The sequence below is a fragment of the Echinops telfairi genome, unplaced genomic scaffold (genome assembly GCF_000313985.2).
Source record: "Echinops telfairi isolate 266 unplaced genomic scaffold, ASM31398v2 ScPeMD7_22;HRSCAF=79, whole genome shotgun sequence".
In the NCBI taxonomy this organism is placed as follows: domain Eukaryota; kingdom Metazoa; phylum Chordata; class Mammalia; order Afrosoricida; family Tenrecidae; genus Echinops; species Echinops telfairi.
The window spans coordinates 1312834-1330652 of record NW_022103919.1 but is presented as its reverse complement, the minus strand read 5'-3'; the positions used below and the strand labels follow the sequence as shown (position 1 = coordinate 1330652).

General features: G+C 52.6%; 1 protein-coding gene across 4 annotated transcripts in view; it reads right to left on the bottom strand.

Moving 5' to 3' along the window:
• Positions 1 to 17819, bottom strand: part of MVB12B (multivesicular body subunit 12B) — a 191378-nt gene that overhangs the window by 20157 nt on the left and 153402 nt on the right. For all 4 annotated transcript variants that reach the window (XM_004713305.4, XM_045288598.1, XM_045288597.1 and 1 more), the window contains 2 exons: positions 15400 to 15455; positions 12587 to 12646 (listed from right to left, as the gene is read on the bottom strand). In XM_004713305.4, coding sequence (XP_004713362.1) covers positions 12587 to 12646; positions 15400 to 15455 — 116 coding nt within the window. The remainder of the gene's footprint in view (positions 1 to 12586; positions 12647 to 15399; positions 15456 to 17819) is intronic.

Genomic DNA, 17819 nt, shown 5'->3' with positions numbered 1-17819 from the left:
CCCTAATAAAACGATTAAAAAAATACCCCCCCAAAAAGAAAGAAAAAATGCCAACGTGAAAAACTAAGGCTGACTCATCAAACAAAGAGTAAAAATACTAGCACTGTTAGCTAGAGCGAGGATGTGGAGAGCAGGCTCTGACCCACACCACTGGTGGGAGTTTAAGGGGCACAAGCTTCTGGGGAGGCAAACTGTTGATAGATGCTCTGGAGAAAGAGACAGGCAAGAGCACGTGCAAGGGCATTTCTTGCCGTGGTAGAGTAAGGAATAATTGGAAACAACTTCCGAGGCGGCCGGGAGTGTCTCAGTTAAATCAATGACGGCATGATCGTAGAAGAGAACAACATGGCGCTATTAAAAGGAACGTGGGAGATCAGTCTGAGGCCAGCGGCGCAGTGAGTGTGGAGTTAGAGAGCCCCGCCTGCGTGGGGGCGTGTGCGTGGGGGAGTTCTATCTGCGGAGTGGGGCTGGGGGAGACGTCTACCTTTTACTTCGCATGTTTCCCCACCCTTTGCATTTTCAGAGACACAGGCAACCTTTGTACTCCGGGGGAAAACATGAAATATTAAAAAAGAAATCAATCCCAATTGGCAGCGTCACTGCTTATGATGATAAACGGCGCCCAAATCCCGCACGGCGTACGGGCGATCGCTCATCTTGTCCTCGGTACAGCGCAGCGCTCCTGACCTGCGGTCAGACTCCTGGAGTCTGGGGGGTGGGCGTCTCCGGGAGATCCTCCTTATTTCAAACGATGCCATTGTCTGTGGCTTCTCAGAAAGACCCCTTCCCGATGAATTCCTTCGCTTTCTTTGTTTCAGGCTGAGAGGCTCTAGACTCGGTGTGACATCGCAGTAAAATTACAGCCGGCAGCCCCGCGTCTTTGAACAATATAGAAAAGCCCGACAGCCCAGGTGAACGTCTATTTTTAATTTTTATTTTTTTCATAATTGTTATAAGCGCCCACCCCCCAAACACCAGCTTCTTGACTGTGAAAATAAGGGCAGTAAACGGGTTCTGGATGATGAAAATGTTGAACCTTGTAAGGCAGAGAGATCCAGAGCCCAGCCCAATCCGCTGTCCTGGAGTCATTTCAGACTCATAGTGACCCGGTAGGGCAGAGAGGTGCCCCTCAGGGTTCAGATGGTACGTCTTTGTAGAAGGGACTGCCACTGCTTCGGCGGGTGTGTCTGCATCATAGCACCTGAGACCACAGCCCTTCGAGGGAATAGAAAGCCTCATCTTTCTCCTGTGGAGCAGCTGGTGGTTTTGAGCTGCTGAGCTTCCAATTGGCAGCCCAGCACAGAACCACCACACCACCCAAGGCTCCCTCTTGATAGAGAGAACGAACCCTGGTCAACTGGGGCTCCCAGAAAGCTTCTTATCCTGGTGCAGTTTGAGACATGACCACTAGATGGAGCGAAGGGACCACACGTGCTGCTGCAACATCTTCCCTCCGCCAAACGCTCTGCACATTCATAAGCACAATGAACTCTGCAGAAAGTGGAGAGAATGAACAATTGTGCTGGGAGATGAACATTCCTGCTTTTATAAAATTGGGAGTCTGCCATTTCATTATGGAAACAAAATTCTTTTGCACTCCCCTCCCCCCCTCCTTTAGTATCTAAGTCCCCAACCCACCCTAAGCTCCCAGATTTGAAGGAGACCTCTGAAGCGGATGCTCAAAAGTTGTGTCTAAAATCTCTCTTCACCTCACACTGCCAAATGCGTTTTTCATTAATTTCACCTCCGTGTCATGCCGTCGGTGCGACTAGAATCGGCCCCACGCTGAATAAGCGGCGAGCCCCATTTTTCAACACACGAACACATAAAGATGTCAGCTCAAACTGTTTACTAATTAACACTTAAAAAGACACAAATTAGATATGCGTGGCTAAGAGCAATTATAATCAAGACGAATTTCTCTAGTCATTTGGGAACTGAAAAAAAAAGCCTAATTGCTGGAACCAATGTTTTAAAAACTGAAATCACGCCAGTTAGCAAATATGTTCATTTAAGGAACATCCCACGTGACTACACTCGAGAGAATTGACTACAAACACGAGAACAAGGAAAATATTTAGGTATAAAATTAAAATTTTAAGCTCCCTCAGATTTATAACTTCTTCATTAAATATGTCTGCTCACAGCAGCCCATAAAAACCTGTAGCAATTAAGTGGTTAAATGAACTGCCTCCCTTGTCAATTTTAAGGGAGTGATTAATATCAGACCGTCCCTTACTAATTAGACTCTCCCTCGTCTTTCAGCTTTAAAGCCATGAAAATGGAGGCTGGCTTGTAAGTGTGGGGAGTGAATGCATGCTTCTGTGTGCCGCGTTTGGGCTGTGGCACCCACTGCAGGGAAGGGTGAAGGGGCAGCAGGCGATGCTGGAAGGCCCGTGGGATTCCTCACCCACCTGCTGCCACTTCCTCACTCTGGTTCTGCAAGGGCTTAGAGGTGGTCATGCATGCAGCATGCAGTCTGTAATCGAGGCTGCCGTGCTCAGCCCATTATTCCTTGAGACAAGGGTTGGTGAGGTGGGAGGCTGGGGGTGGATGGGCCACAGGGTAGGGTGGGGTAGTGGGTGGGGAGAGAGGGCAGACAGGCCCCCAGGAAAAGGGACCGAGGCTCGGGGATTATTGCAGAAGCCTGGAACTCCCACCCTGGCTTGTGAGGGGGAATCCATCAGTTGGAGAAATGGGGCGAGTGCTTACAAGGGAAATAAAGAGTGGCAGAGATGGAGAATATTTATATGCCCATCTTCTCACTCCGAGAGAAGATGCTTCATCACGGGCTCCGGGCTCCGGAAGGACTGTTCCCCAGCTCCGGAGCGGAGAGTGGCTTTTGTTCAGGCAGCGGGAGGACAATGCAGGCTTCTTGGGGACGCAGCCCTAGCAGGTCCACTTGCTTCCCTGCTGCAGAGCCATCTCATTGCTGTCCAGACTCATGGGGACGATGGGGATGGGAGCTGGCAGGGGACCGGCCCAGGAAACGTTGCCCTCCCTGCCCCTCTGGCCAGCCCCCTTCTATGTTCCCTCCTCGCCTCCTGGGGAGATGAGGGGACAATTTGCTTTTTCTTCCTCAGATGGCAAAGGCCCAGGGGCAGGGGTGGTGGGGGTGGGGAACCCAGGTTGTGGGAGGACAATGGGCACTGGCAGACAGGGGTCAGCACAGAGGCTGCGACTCCCGCCGGGCACCAGGGAGTGACAAGCATGGAAGCTTCGGTCTCTTTACGAATCACAGTCTGTTCTTTTTCAACAAACCGAACCTCTGGACGGTTTTGGGGTGTAAGGGGTTTGCTTCTCCAATGACTGCGTCTTTGTTTCATCTGCTCCGTGGCACACGTACTGACTTTGACCTTAAAATGTGCCCTTTCCTAGATGTGTTGCTGAAACCTCACCCCCGGGGAACACACCCAGCAACTGTGAGGCCCCCTGCTCCTCTCGCAGCAGCTGCAGCACTGTGACCAGGGTCTTGCGGGCAACCAGCTGCTCCCACAGGGAAGTGGTGCGGGCGGGGTTTAGATGCGGGGAGCAGCTCACAGGAGGAGCCTGCAGTGGGGAGGGAAGCTCAGGAACGCCCCCAGGATCCAAACGGGGGAAGTGGCTGACTTCATTCCCTGCCCCAGGGATCCCGCTCAAAGCCTGTCCTCTCTCCACTGAACCAAGTCACCGCTGGCATTGACACGGTCCACAGATGTCCCTGTATGTGCCCGGTCACTAACCTCTGGTATGTGTGCCCTGCCCCGCGTGCCGCATTCAGGTGGCTCTGGCTACTGGGGCTGAGAGTCACACTTCCTTCTGAGCACATTAGGATTTGGGGGGAGGACGAGAAGTATCCTGTGACCCTTGTCTCTCTCTCTCTCTGCTCCTCAGCGCTGGGCACTGCCTGGGCTTGGGCATGCGTGGGTCCACTTCGGGTCCTCGCTGTTTAGGGAGACCATGGGCAGCTGCCCTTTCTCCCTTTGGCGACTTGCATTTATTTTAGGCTCTTCTGCTCTCTAACCACCCGCTCAACTCGACAGGGTCATGGGGTTCATCCTGTGGGGCACGGGGAGGGGAAACCGGTCCCTGAGACTATCTGGCGGCAGTGGGACACTGACTTAAATTCAGAAATGCCCTTGCGGCAGGGTGGGTTAAGTTGACGCTGGAGAAAAGCCATGAAGGACGAGCAATGGCAAAGTAGACCTTCTACCTCCTTTCAAAGCTGGGGCCATTTAATCCCTGCTGCAGTTTCTGCCAGGCCACGGGCACCCGTCCCTTTTAGCTCTGGGGCACCCCAAGTGGGTGGCTTGATTTCTGCTGTGGGATTCCGGCAGGTCACTCAACTTCCCGGCCAGGTTTCCTTTGAGGATGGGGCAGCACCCGGAGAAGGGAGAGCACCCTTGGCCCACGCCACGCAGTCTCCCCAGAGGGGCAGGCCCTCTCTACATGCTCAGGTGTCCAGGCCAGACCCAGGGAGGGGCTCAGGAGGGAAAAGGGGTAAAGAAACTGAAGAGCCCCCCAAACTCAAAGGCCTGTCTGTGGTTTCCTTCAATATACTCTTTTGGTTTGGGCGCAATGGTGTGAAATACAAGAGTTCACCGTGAACAAAGCACATGGCCTAGCCAAGATCTCTTGGTCCTCAGTGCCCTCTCCAAGCACAAGGATGTCCTTCCTGTTTCACCAAGTGGCAATGGGACTTGTGAATGAACTTGTGAAGAAAAGCTATAGCCATCCTGACCAAAGGGCCACTTGACCTGCCCAAGGGCTCAGCACTGGATCCCGAGAGCAAAGACCAGTGGGCCACAGCATGACAAGGTGCCCCTCCGCTCTCCACTGCCAGCAAGCAACCCAAGTGCATGGCTCAAAAGAACAGCTTTCAGGCTCGTTTATGAGGAGAGTCCTCTGCCACTGTCCCAGAAAGAGGCACCCACTCCCTGGCACACAAGCAAGAAGGCACCAGCCACCATCCAACACGTTCAAATGACCGGTGTAAGTGACTTTGAAACCCCCAAGGAAGGATTGCGTAACTTTCCTGAGTTCATGTTTGTTATGGGTCTGCGCTCTGTTATAGATTGAGTTTGTTTCACCCCAAAATGTGTGTTGTCAATCCTGGGGCACTATGCCTGTGGTTATAATCTCATTTGGGAATGGGCTGTCTTTGCTATGTGAATAAAAGGGTTCGTATAGGGTGAATTTTGAGCCAATTTCTTCTGAGATTAAAAAAAAAAAAAGATTTAGAAAGCAAGGGGATGAAGTAATGATGGGGAAGGGGAGATGCCAATCCACCCGAAGATTAGCCCAGAGCAGAAGCTCAAAGACACGAGGACTCTTCTCCAGAGCTTACACAGGCAAAAACCTTCCCGAGAGCCAACACCCTGAATTCGCTTTTCTCACTTCCTAAACTGTAAGAAAATAAACTTCTGTCTGTTAAACTCACCCGTTTGCGGTATTTCTGTGATAACAGTACTAGATAACTAAGAGTTTGTTACAAGGAGTGGGGTGTTTCTTGAATAGATAGTTAAAACATGGAAGTGGTTTTGGAATTGGGCAAGGGTAGTGATACATGGAGAAAAGGTTCCAGTCCACAAGGATTTGGTCTTGCTTTGAGGTCCAATCAATGCTCATGGAAGCAGCAGTCGAGAGATCAAAAGCCATATTGCATTAGGTAAATCTCCTGCATGAGACCTCTTGGAAGTATTGAAAAGCAAGGGTGTTACTTTGAGGACTAAGGTGCACCTGGGCCACGGTATTTCTTTTTTTAAATTTCTTTAATATCTTTTTTTTAAAAAACATTTTATTAGGGGCTCATACAACTGCTATCGCAATCCATACACACTTCAATTGTGTAAAGCGCATTTGTACATCATTCTCAAAACATTCTCTCTCCACTCAAACCCCCGACATTAGGTCCTCATTTTTCCCCTCCCTCCCCGCTCCCCCCACCCTCATGAGCCCTTGATAGTTTATAAATTGGTATTTTGTCATATCTTGCCCTGTCCGACGTCTCCCTTCACCCACTTTTCGGTTGTCTGTCCCCCAGGGAGGAGGTCACATATAGTTCCTTGTAATCGGTTCCCTCTTTCCTACCCACTCTCCCTTTACCCTCCCCGTTTTGCCACTCATACCACTGGTCCTGTAGGGCTCATCCGCCCTGGATTCCCTGGAATTTCAGTTCCTATCTGTAACAGTGTACATCTCTGGTCTAGCCTGACTTGCAAGATAGAATTCGAGTCATGGTAGTGGGAGCGGGGAGGAAACATTTAGGAACTAGAGGAAAGTTGTGTTTCTCATCGTTGTTACATGGCACCCTGACTGGCTCATCTCCTCCCCGAGACCCCTCTGCAAGGGGATCTCTAGTGGCCTACTAATGGCTTTGGGTCTCCACTCCGCACTCCCCATCATTCACTATGGTAAGATTTTTTGTTCTGATGATGCCTTGTACCTGATCCCTTCGACACCTCGAGCCACGGTATTTCCAACGGCCTCATCTGCGTGTGAACGTCAGACACTGAATCAGGAAGACTGACGAAGAAGCGACACATTTGAGCTGTGGGGCTGCAGAAGAATACTGAAAATAAATGGACCCATGACTCTGTCCTGGAAGTGGATGCTCCTTAGAGGCAAGGGTGGCAGGCCTTTTGTCTTACATACTTTGGACTTACTGGTAGGAGACACTAGTTCCTGGAGGAGGACATCAGGCTTGATCACGTGGAGGCGCAACAAGACTGAGGAAGGCCCTCACCAAGATGGATTGACACGTGGGCAGGGCAATGGGCCCCGGCATAGGACAATTGTGAGGATGGTGCAGTGCTTTGTTCTCTTGAACATGGGGTCGCTAGGAGTCGGAGCAGACTCCGTGGCACCGAGGATCAACAACACAGGCTGGAAGAGTTCTAAAGTACCCAATAGTGATAGGAACCCTGGTGGTGCAGTGGGGTAAGTGTTGGATGCTAAGCTCGAGGTTGATGGTTCAAAGTCACCAACTGCTCCACGGGAACATAAAGATTTATAGTCTCAGACGCTGTGGAGCAGTTCCGCTCTGTCCTATAGGGTTCCTGTGAGCCGGCGTTGCATCAGTGGCAGTGGGTTATCAGTAAAAGCCTAGATTGTCGAGTCTATTGATAGAATGAAGGATGGCAAGTGTGATTCTGATGAGGCCTTAGAAATAGAATGCTGATAGAAATGTGGGCATTCAATATTCTTCTGGTGAGGCTTAATGGGAAATGAAGACCATGTGACTCGGCAATAGAGAGAGGGTGGGGTTTCCTGTGCAGGACAAAGTACGTGTCTAAATTATGCAGAGCTGTTTGAGAAACAGTAAGCTTGACTGTTTGGCTGTAGGGGTTCTGGGCAAGACCCTGCAGGGGCCCTGTGGTTCCCCTGGCTGCTGCCTACAGTCACTGCAAGAGGAACGACGTGGCTTTAAATACTACCTGTGCACACATTAAACAACAGTTACATTTTGGGAAACCTCTCTTGTACAGATGAAGGACACCTGTCCCAGGATTTTCACCAAGGTCATGACTGGTTAAAGCGAGCATCTAACCGACCACCACAGCAAAACACCCGTCAGCTCAGATGGAAGGGGCAAAACTGTCGGACTCTTGGAATCTTCAGGCAGGAGACAGGCCACAGGAGCTACATCTGTTGTCCTCCAGGGAAAAAAAAGGACCATCCCCGCCAAAGTCTGGGAATCAACAGAACGGTTAGTAGGGGCACAGGAAGGAGGGCCTTCTTGGTTTTAAAGGACGGGGTCACAGCCCCCCAGTTTTTCAGAGCTGGCTCTACACCAGCTCAGTGTAGTCCGGGCTGCCATTAGCTGTGTTGGGGATGGGACCAGGCCCCAAGCTGAGGGAGTGGGGCTGCCATGCCCAGAGGCCAAAGGGGTGAGGTGGCCACTCAGAGGGATGAAGAGGACGGGGCGGCCTAAAGCAAAAGGAGCAGAGCTGTCACCCCAGAGGTGTGCCAACAGAGGGAGGCAACTGACGCTCAGGGCTGAGGGCCCTCCATCCAGAAGCCAGTGTGTGTGGCCAACACGCAGTCTGGAGGGTGGGCCATTGTCTAGATGGTCCCAGAGAACCGAGGAGTGTTTCCAAGCCTCAGGCAGGAGCTAATGTGCTTTGTTCTGCTGGGTTTTGGACTGGCTTGGGACCCATGACCCCTTCTTGATATCCAGGGTCTCCCATCGGTGGTGGCGATGCTGCGGCCCTGCACTCTGGAGACAGATGGCCCCTGTTCTAGCTTTCACAGGCTCGTGGGCAATGAGGAACGTTGCCCCAGGGTGAAGGTGCCTTGCGTCTCACCTATATTTGATTTACAAGATTCAGAAGATTCGATTTGGGACTTGGAGGAGACTTACAACTTTTGAGATGATGTGATGGGGAGGTAAGTTTTGCATGTGGTAAGGATATGATGAACTTTTTTTTGTCTTCTACAAGGTCTCCTTCCTAAATAAGTTATGTGTACTCCATTTTCTCGGTTTACCTCTAACCAACCCAAAGATAGAAGATTATGGAACGAATCATGTCCCCTCCCCACCATTTGTGTTGTCAATCCCAGCCTCTACAGCTGTGGTTATAAATCCCATTTGGGAATGAGTTATCCTTGTTATGTGAATAAGACAAGACTGCGCTTGGCTGCAATCCTTGCGGTCAGCAGTTCGAAACCGCCAGCAGCTCTGTGGGAGGGAGACGAGGCTTTCTACTCCCCTGAACAGTGGCAGTCGCAGAAACCCGCAGGGGGCACTATGACTCGGCAGTGACTCCGTGGCGGTGAGTTGGGTTTGGTGTGTAGGGTCATTTCTTCTTGAGATAGAAACGAGGTTAAGTAAGCAAGGGAGGGAAGCAGAAATGCGGGAGTGATGTCAAGGCACGTCAAGATCACCCCTGAGTGGAAGTTCAGAGACAAGGACCTTCTTCTGGCACCGACACAGAGAACGTCTCCGGCCCCTCCTCCCCCCAGCTGACTCCCTGAATTCAAGCTTCTAGTCTCCCGACATGTGAGACAACGCATTTGTTTGCTAAAGTTGCCGACCTGTGGTATTTCTGTTATAGCAGCACCAAATAGCTAAGAAACACCCTTTCTGAAGCATGCAATTGCTCTTTATTTCTCCCCATTTTCTTTATTTTCCTTCAAGAAAGAACACAGATGTGCTTTTAAACCCATCACCAAAAACACAAAACAAAGCTAAATTGTGTCCACAATGGTGGTGTTACCCAGACATCAATGACTGGGCAGCCTGAGGTGCTAAAATGGGGAGGATTCACCCTGATTCACACTCCCCTACTCGTGGACGAAGAGGAGAGCAATCATCACGGCACGTAACACTAGCTGAGCAGTAACCGCCGTAGGTACCGTCCTAAGCCACCTACAGTTCAACTCCCATAAATCCTGTGCGATGAATATGTTTTATTATTACCCTTATTTCACTTGCTCTGGAGTGTAGAGGAGCTAAAATGACTGGGTGAATTGAAGTAAAACAGTTGAACAGAAAATCTGAAAGGGCAGCTTAATTGGACAAAGTAAAACATTATCGTGAAATGTGCAACGACTTGGAGTTGGAACCCCCAAGGGAAGAATATGCTGGGTGTTCCTCTAGCTGAGGGAACTGAAGACAGATTCTAAGGCATGCGTTGCATCTTTGAAGGATTCTACCAGCCAAATATTGGATCACATAGGAAGCATCCAAAGAAGATGGAAGGAACACACCGAGTCACTGGACCCAGACGGAATGGTCAACCTTCAAGCATCTCAGAATGTAGCAGATGATCAAGAACTGATGGTCCTGAAGGAAGAGGCCCAAGTTGGACTGAGAGCATCGGCAAGAAGCAAGGCTCCAGAAACGAACAGAGTACACGTGGAAGTGTTTTCAACAAATCGAGGGAGCACTGGGAGTGCTCACTCGTCCTTGGCCCACCGATGGGAAGGGATCCATTCGTGTGCTCATTCCAAAGAAAGAGGCACTCAACATAATGGGAAATTATCGAACAACATCACCACTATCACATGCAAGTCAAATCTTGCACAAGGTTGCAGCTGTACCTAGACAGAGAGCTGCCAGGAATTCAAGGCAGTTTCAGGAGAGGACATGCTGGTGTCAGACGGATCTTGGCTGAAAGCAGACAATACTAGCAAGATGTTTACTTATATTTTATTGCCCATATAAAGGCATCAGACCAGGGGTCCTCAAACTACGGCCCGCGGGCCACATACAGCCCGCTGAGGACATTTATCCGGCCCGCCAGGTGTTATTGCCCCATTTGTTTTTTTACTTCAAAATAAGATATGTGCAGTGTGCATAGGAATTTGGACAAATGGATGGCCTAAAAACAACCCCCACCTCTGTTTTTGCATCATGCCAACTTCTGCATAAATACAGGGACTCTTTTTGGAATCCTGGTGGCAACTGTGGGTGAGGAATCAGGCAGCTAACCCCAAGGTCATTGGTTCAAACCTACCAGCCACTCCTGGGGAGAAAGATGAGGCTGTCTGTTCCTGCACAGAGTTAGTCTCAGAAAGCTGACATGGCAGTGAGTACAGGGCTCTGAACTGGTCTTTAGAACCTACCGGTGCCAGCAAGTGAGGAGTGGATCTATTGGGGTCAGATTTTACTCCTTAGATCGGCTTATGGTCATTCTTACCACGGGCACTGGACCTACACTGGAACCCTTAATTACGCACTTTCCACCATCCCAGGAACCTGAAGGCTTCGTGGAGGAGGACGTCAGGTCACCCTGTCTCCAGACGCGCTACTAGAGGGCTAGGAGGCCGCGGGCTTCCAGTCAGAGTGGAGGGAGTTTGAAGCACAGCACAGCTGGGTCTGCGTCTTATCTTGGGCAAGTTACTTCACCTCTCAGAACCTTCCTTCCTGTCTATGAAAGGTGGGGAGTGGTTCCACCTTGGTCAGCCCAGACTGAACCCCTGAGCCCCACAGAGGTGCCGCTTTCACAGTCTACAGGGAAGTCAGCGGAGGCGCAGGGAGGACAGCAGGAGCTTGCTATTCAAGGCTACCCTCACATCACCTAGCAACACCCAACCACTGGTGACGCAGCCCACGCTGTCTGCCGGCACTGTACACATATGTTCATTACACAGAGAAACGCAGGCTCACTGCCATCGAGTCCGGCCTGACCCCCGGCGCCCTGGAGGGCACAGCAGAACCGCCTCCGTGAGGTTCCGCGACGGGAACGCTTTCATCTTGCTTACACAGAGTGGCTGCAGCCCCACGCAAAACCACGACACCACAGGGTTCCTCACGACACAGGAGAGAGGGTCCCCTCTTGCCCCTCTTTTAAACAGAGACGGGGTGTGACTTACCCCTAGGCCATGGTGGGGTTAGTTGGGACAGACATCCGTCCCTATGAGTTTTTTCCATCTTCAACGGGTTCCGGGGTCTGTCTTTGTTTTGTCCCCTGCAGCCAGAGCAGGGAACCCTCCATAGACTTCCATGAAGACCCACAAGCTCCCACCCAGCCCGCCCCCTGGCCAGGGCGGTGCTCACAAGCAGGCAGCTCCCTCCAGCCCACGCCCTCTGGGCCTCCCGCGGCTCCCCTGCTTTGGAGTGAGGGAGACAGGGCATCTCTGCACAGGTATGGTTTCTGGCAAAGCAGCCCAGCTATTTCCCCTCTAAATTGCCAAAAAAAGAAAAAGAAAATCTCTATATGACAATCAGGTTCATTGTTTTGATTTACAGAAAACCAAAGACAAAGGGGGGACTTTTTTGTCCTGTTTTTGCCATGACAGGCTTGAAAATTTGTTGTACTACATTGATTCAATTTTCCTTGATTTCAGCCATCTTTCAATCATGCAACCCGCTTCTTCGAGCTGGGTACACAAGAGAAAACCCAGAGGAACTGAGAATATTGAAATGGTTCCACCATTTCCATCTTTGAGACAAATGTGCCTCTCAGAGGAGAGGCGGCTGCAGGCACGTGGCTGCCTAACGACCTCCTATACATGTAGAGAGACGCAGCGCTAATGCCGCCCTGCGAGGAGGGGAAATGGTGACCCTGCTGACCTCCCGTTGGAGGCCATTATCGCCACTCTCTCTTCTGGAGCTCTCTCTCTCTCTGTTTTTATTAGGAAAACATCCAAACGATTTCAAACCGGGCTGCCCAATGGGACCTCGCTTAACAAGTACAACTGCCTGTGCCCTGGCCTTCCTGTCTGCCTGTGGGAGTGTGGACAGTCGCAAGAAACTCTTCCTGGTGGCAAATATTACAACAGGAGGAGGAGGGGAAGGAGGAGGAGGAGGAGGAGGAGGAGCTTGTTGTTGTTGACTCCCTGCCCACCAACCTGCTCTCCCCTCGACCAAGTGGAGATATTTATATGGAATGATGCAGGGTTGCTTCTTCTGTCACTTAAAACCCGGTGGCTTAGAGAAGGCCAGGAGGTGACAGACTGATCCGAGTCAAATAACTAAATGTACTGAGCTGCTTTCTCTGAAGGACAGCGAGTGAAATCGTTGTTCTTGCAGAAGGGCGCCCCTGCTGGTAGGTCCTGCTTACTTCAGGACCGATCCCTAGTGGGGCTGGCATGGCCCGCCGGGTGAGCAAGCAGGGGGAGGCCGTGGGGGGAGCATCCCGGCTCTGGGTAGCTTACGTACCTCTTTTTCAATTTCTGCCAGAGATTTGATGGTGATTCCCAAGAGGTCAAAGGGCTGCATCTGCAAACAGAACAAGGCACCTTCTTCAATGGCTGGGAAAGGCTCCTGTGGGCATCACCACGAGGTCTCACCCCGCCCCAGGGAAGGTGGGGTGTCTAGTGCAGTTGTCACCCCTTTTGGACAGAACATGAAGAAATATGGAAACACGGAGGTGTGACTCTAATTGTTTGGCTGCTCTGGGTATTGTGAGGGAGTCGACCCCCATGGGTTGGAGCCCAGGTGGTGGAGTGGATTATGAATTGGGCTGTGAGCCACAAGGCCAGCAGTTTGAAACCACCAGCTTCCCTGTGGGAGAATGAAGAGGCTTTCTACCCCCATGAAGAGTGACGGTCTTGGAAACCACAGAGGCAGTTCTACCCTGTCCTATAGGGTCACTAAAAGTCAGTATCGACTTGATGGGTTGTGTGTGTGTGTGTGTGTGTGTGTGTGTGGTGCTGTGCTCCACGGGGCAGCTGAGGCTGAGGCCATGGAGAAGCAGCATGCCAGGTCTCTCTTCCAAGGGGACCTCTAGGTGGGTTCAAACCCCAACCTTTTGGCTAGCAGTCTAGCCACTGGCACCACTCAGGGACTCCTCTCTTTCTAATCATCAGTGAGGGTGTGTTGCCACGTGGTTAGAACAGAGAACACACTTCCAGAAAACATGACTGCTGCCTCTGGTCAGAGTCTTCTGGGCTGAGGGCACTGTGCAGTCCTTTGACTACGACACCCTGGGACGCAACAGCCAGTGAGACAGCTGCAGGGTTCGCCTGTTCTCGCTGCAGCTGCAAGGGCCCGCCCCTCACCATGGTCTGGAATGGGCAAGGAGGCTTGGGCATCCCAGGCAGCCAGACTGGAGAGGCTTCCGCCGCTTATCCAGGAAGCAGTTGGGAGAATTCCAAATCTTTGAAAATGCAGAGTGAATGATATAGCTGCTCCTAAATGATCACTTCAGAACTCGATGGTGGCCGGGGAAAAAAAAAAGATCACACTGCATTTTAATGGGTGACTCTATAATTTCATGAAGATGGGGGCCCTTTCGTAAGAAAATGCTGGCTTTCCAATAGATCTGAGTATTTGTAAGCAGACAGTGCATGTGTGACACGCTCTTTGCAAATCGCACAACTCCCTGAAGCGTTCTTACCCTCTGCCTGTTATGCATGTTATGTGTGGAAAAAATACACTCATCAAACACAAGGAGCACTCGCTGCGGGCCCAGAGGAGATGTGCTGAATCGTACGCGTGTCAGGGGCACGGGGCCTACTGCCTGGGGGGTCACGGCCTCTTGCAGTCTGCACGGTGGCCTGGGTGGGATGAACGGGTTTCCGACAGAACCCCAGGGCCGTGGTGGCGGGGAGCTGCCGCCGGAGACAACGCAGGGCTAGAGGGCCAGGCTGAACTCGGCCGGAGGGTACTTGCAGGATCCAGGCTTTGCCATCAGGCTCAGCTTCGGCCACCTCACGATCTCCTCCCCGGCTAGATGGCAGCGTGGGCGAGCGATCCATGCGCGCCCGGCTGTTGGAGGAGCGAGCGAGGGGCTGCGCTGGGCTGGCACGCGCCAAGGGCGCTTGCTGAGTCGGCAGCTCCCGGCAGCCGCGCGTCGGTCCGTCAGTCCGCAAGAGCAATCTTGGGACGGGGCCACGAATCAGACCCAAGCTCCTGGAGCTGCCCTGCCAGCAGCCACCAAAGAGGTTGGCTCTCTCCGCGCTGCCAGGCCGAGTGGCGGGAGCTCAGCGGCCGCCTGCCCGCTCGGCCGCGCTGCCCGGGATCCAGCAGAGGCCCAGCTGTTGTGTCATTAGGCTCTAACGACCCCACTAAACTTTCCCGATTGGAACTGGGACGCAGGACACCGAGAGGAGAGCGGGCGGGAGAGGCGCCAGCGTCGCCATGGCAACGCGGCCAGGGAAGCCAGCTGAAGTTACTCACGCTCCGCGTGTCGCGTCACAAGCATTTTTCAAGATTAAGCTGCTTGCCAGAGGGTTCAGAGGAGGCCCATTATAGTTCATGGAAATGGCAACTACAGAGCAGGTCAAATCGCGAGCCGGGTGCCTTTTCCGCGGGCTCCGAGAACAACACGGACGAGGCCCAAACTTCTCAGGAGGATGAAATCCAGGAGCAAGTGTGCTGACCCAGCGTGGCCTGGGGCTGGAGGGCCGAGGGAGGGGGCCGCTGCCGTGCTGGCGCAGTGCCCCCGGAGAGCAGGCCCCCCCCGCAGGTTCTCCCCTCCCCCACATCACCATGCATAGCTCCTCAGCATTGTGTGGGGCGGGCACCCTCTGCTCCACCCTCCGGGCACCCGTGCCACAGACAGCTAGCTGGGGCTGCGCTGAGCCCCAGCTACGGGGTGTCCCGCACCTGCATGCTGCCTTCGCAGGAATGCAGCAACAGCACCAGGAGCCAAGGCAGGCTTGGGTCTGCTGCATACTGCCACCGGGAAATAAAAGCCAGAGAGAGGGAGGCCACTGAAAACCCGTGGGGTTCAGGCCGATGCACCTTCAGGTCTGAAATCAAGGCGCTCAGCCAGGTCGGGGCTTGTCTGTTAGTCTGTCTCTCTCTTCTCCCAGCAGTCCCTCAGTTTCTCTCTCCCTTCTCAAGCCCCTAGGAGGTGCCGCGCTAGCTGACGATGCCCACACCACCCGCACCCACTCCCGCACCCTCTCGCAGTCACTGGAAGGTGGAGGTGGGCCAGGCTCGCGGGGGGTGGGGGGGTGGGGGGCGGGGGGTCACGAGGAAAGGGGTTGGGGTGGCGGCGGGTAGGGCAACATGCTTCAACTTACACTTTCTGGAATGCAAGAAAACTTCTCTGAGATCATAAACGGTACACCATCCATTGCTGCAAGAGAGAGAGAGAGCAGGGATTGAAGACACATGGGTGCGCACTCACAGAAGGACCTCGGCACCAGGGCACAGGGGAGCCAGCAGCCAGGGCACGCAGCCTGTGACGAGGAAGGCGGAGAGCTGCCCTGCATGTCCCAGAACACCGGGTGGGTAAGCAGAAGGGACCCTTGGGAGCAGTGAGGAGGCCTAGAGCTCGTGCCAAGGTGCCGGGACGTGGATGATTGAGCAGTGGGAGTCAAGGAGGGGCTGAGGCAGGGGCACGGCACAGGCAGAGTGAACAGGGAGGATGTAGGCAGAAAGTGGGCTCTCTAGATAGTCTCTTAGCCAAAGCTAGATGTAGGAGCAGTGGTTCTGTGGTAGGATTCTTGCCTTTCACATAGGAGACCCAGGTTTGATTCCTGGACAATGTCTGTCACGTGCAAACACCACTGTCTGTCCCTGGAGACTTGCCGTGAAACTGAACAGGTTTCAGTGGGGACTAAGACAGGCTAGGAAGAAAGGCCTGGTGACCTGCTTCCAAAAATCAGCCAATGAAAACTCTATGGTTGACAATACAGTGAACCCTCGTTTATCGCGGTTAATCGGTTCTAGACCCTACCGTGATAAATGAAATTCCGCGAAGTAGGATTCCTTATTTGTAAATCAAGTATTTTTGTAGTTAGAGCATAGAGGACTTGAAAAAACACCCTTTAGTCACCATTACACTCGTATTACCCAATTTATTAAACGAAAAAGGGAAAATACAGTAAAACATTTTGGACGTTACAATTATCATTTATTATTTATTATGTTACTTATGGCATCAAGCGTGTACAGTATGAGCCAATCAGTGGCAGTAATGACAGAGCATGCGCTGTTACACAAAAACCGCGATAGAGTGAAGCCGCGGAAGTCGAAGCGCGAAGTGGCGAGGGTTCGCTGTAGTCCTATCCACAACTGATCACGGGTTGGCACAGGACTGGCATGGGGTCACTCTGAGTCATGGTAGCCTTGATGGCAGTTAAGAGCAGAGCTAAGTTAGTCTGGTCTACGGGGGCAATTCGACCTCGAAGGGAGGAGTATGGAGTCACACAGATTGGGTTTGATCTCAGCCCTGACTTCAGATCCAGGGGGCACTGTTCACTCTGAGTGGCTGAGAGCTAGCCGGTGTTTGAAGCACCTGCCTAGCCAGCAGGGCTTCGGGCTGGGGGCTGCAGGGGCCGTGCTTTGGACTCATTCACTCAGCCCTGGAGCTTCACGGTGGCCCCCAGGGCTCACCGGCCTGCGTGGTCTAAACAGGAAACATGGGACAAAGGGCGGGGGACGCTACAGATGAAATCATGTGACCAGCCAGGGGTCCGATGGGATAGCCACGTGATGTGGGAAAACAACAAATCATCTTCCACTTTCACAACCCCTTCCCGCCCCCAAAGGTGTCCTCTGGTCACCCTCATCCAGGGCACAGTGTGGGCACAGCCAGAGTGTGGCTCTGCTCTGCGCTTGCTGGGACGAACGCCTTCAATTAAGGATGATATGAGAGCCAGGCCTGATGCCACCCTCCATGGTGGGGCCCCAGCACCTTGGAGCGTGGGTCATGTTTGACAAGACACAAGGCAGAGCATTGGCTCCTAAGATGGGCAGACATGCCTCTTGGTGTCTGGCTGCTTCTGGTCAAAAGTCCCTGCTGTGAAGTCAGTTCTGAATCACAGTGCCCCTCTAGGGCAGAGTAGAATGGCCCCTGTGGGTGTCCACGACTGCAACTCTTCACAGGAGTAGAAAGCCTTGTCTTTCTGCCTCCGAGCGGCTGGTGGTTTCAAACTGCCAACCTTGAGGTTAGCAGCCCAACATGTAACTCTCTAGGCCACGAGGCTGTGCCCTAGGTCTGAGCCACATCAGGAATGAGCAAAGCCAACCTTGGCCAAGCTGGTCCCGGCTACTTACGCCGGGTCCCTAGAGGCCAGTCATCAGTGGTGGGAATCCCATCCTGCAGGTGATAATACAACCAAACCAGGTGCTCTTCATTCTCACTCAGGTGCCTCGGTGTGTCAGAGAAGAGGTGTGCATTACAGGGTGTTCAGTGGAAGATTGTTCGCAAGCAGACTGCCAGCCCTTTCTTCCTAGGTGCCTCCAGGTATTGGAGAGCCTCCAAACTCACAGTGAGTAGCTAAGTGCTTCCCTGTTGGCCTCACCCAGGGACTTCCTGGAGGATGGTGGCTTTCTGGAAAATTGTGGCTTTCAGAAGAAGTGAAGAGCAGAATGGAAGCCCGGGTGCCTGAGTTCACTGGGGTATGACACCCTTTGCTTCCCTGAACGACTTCTAATGCGGAGACCTCTCTGGAAGGTAGTGGTGGACAATATCTTTAGTCCTAAGTGGGGCGGG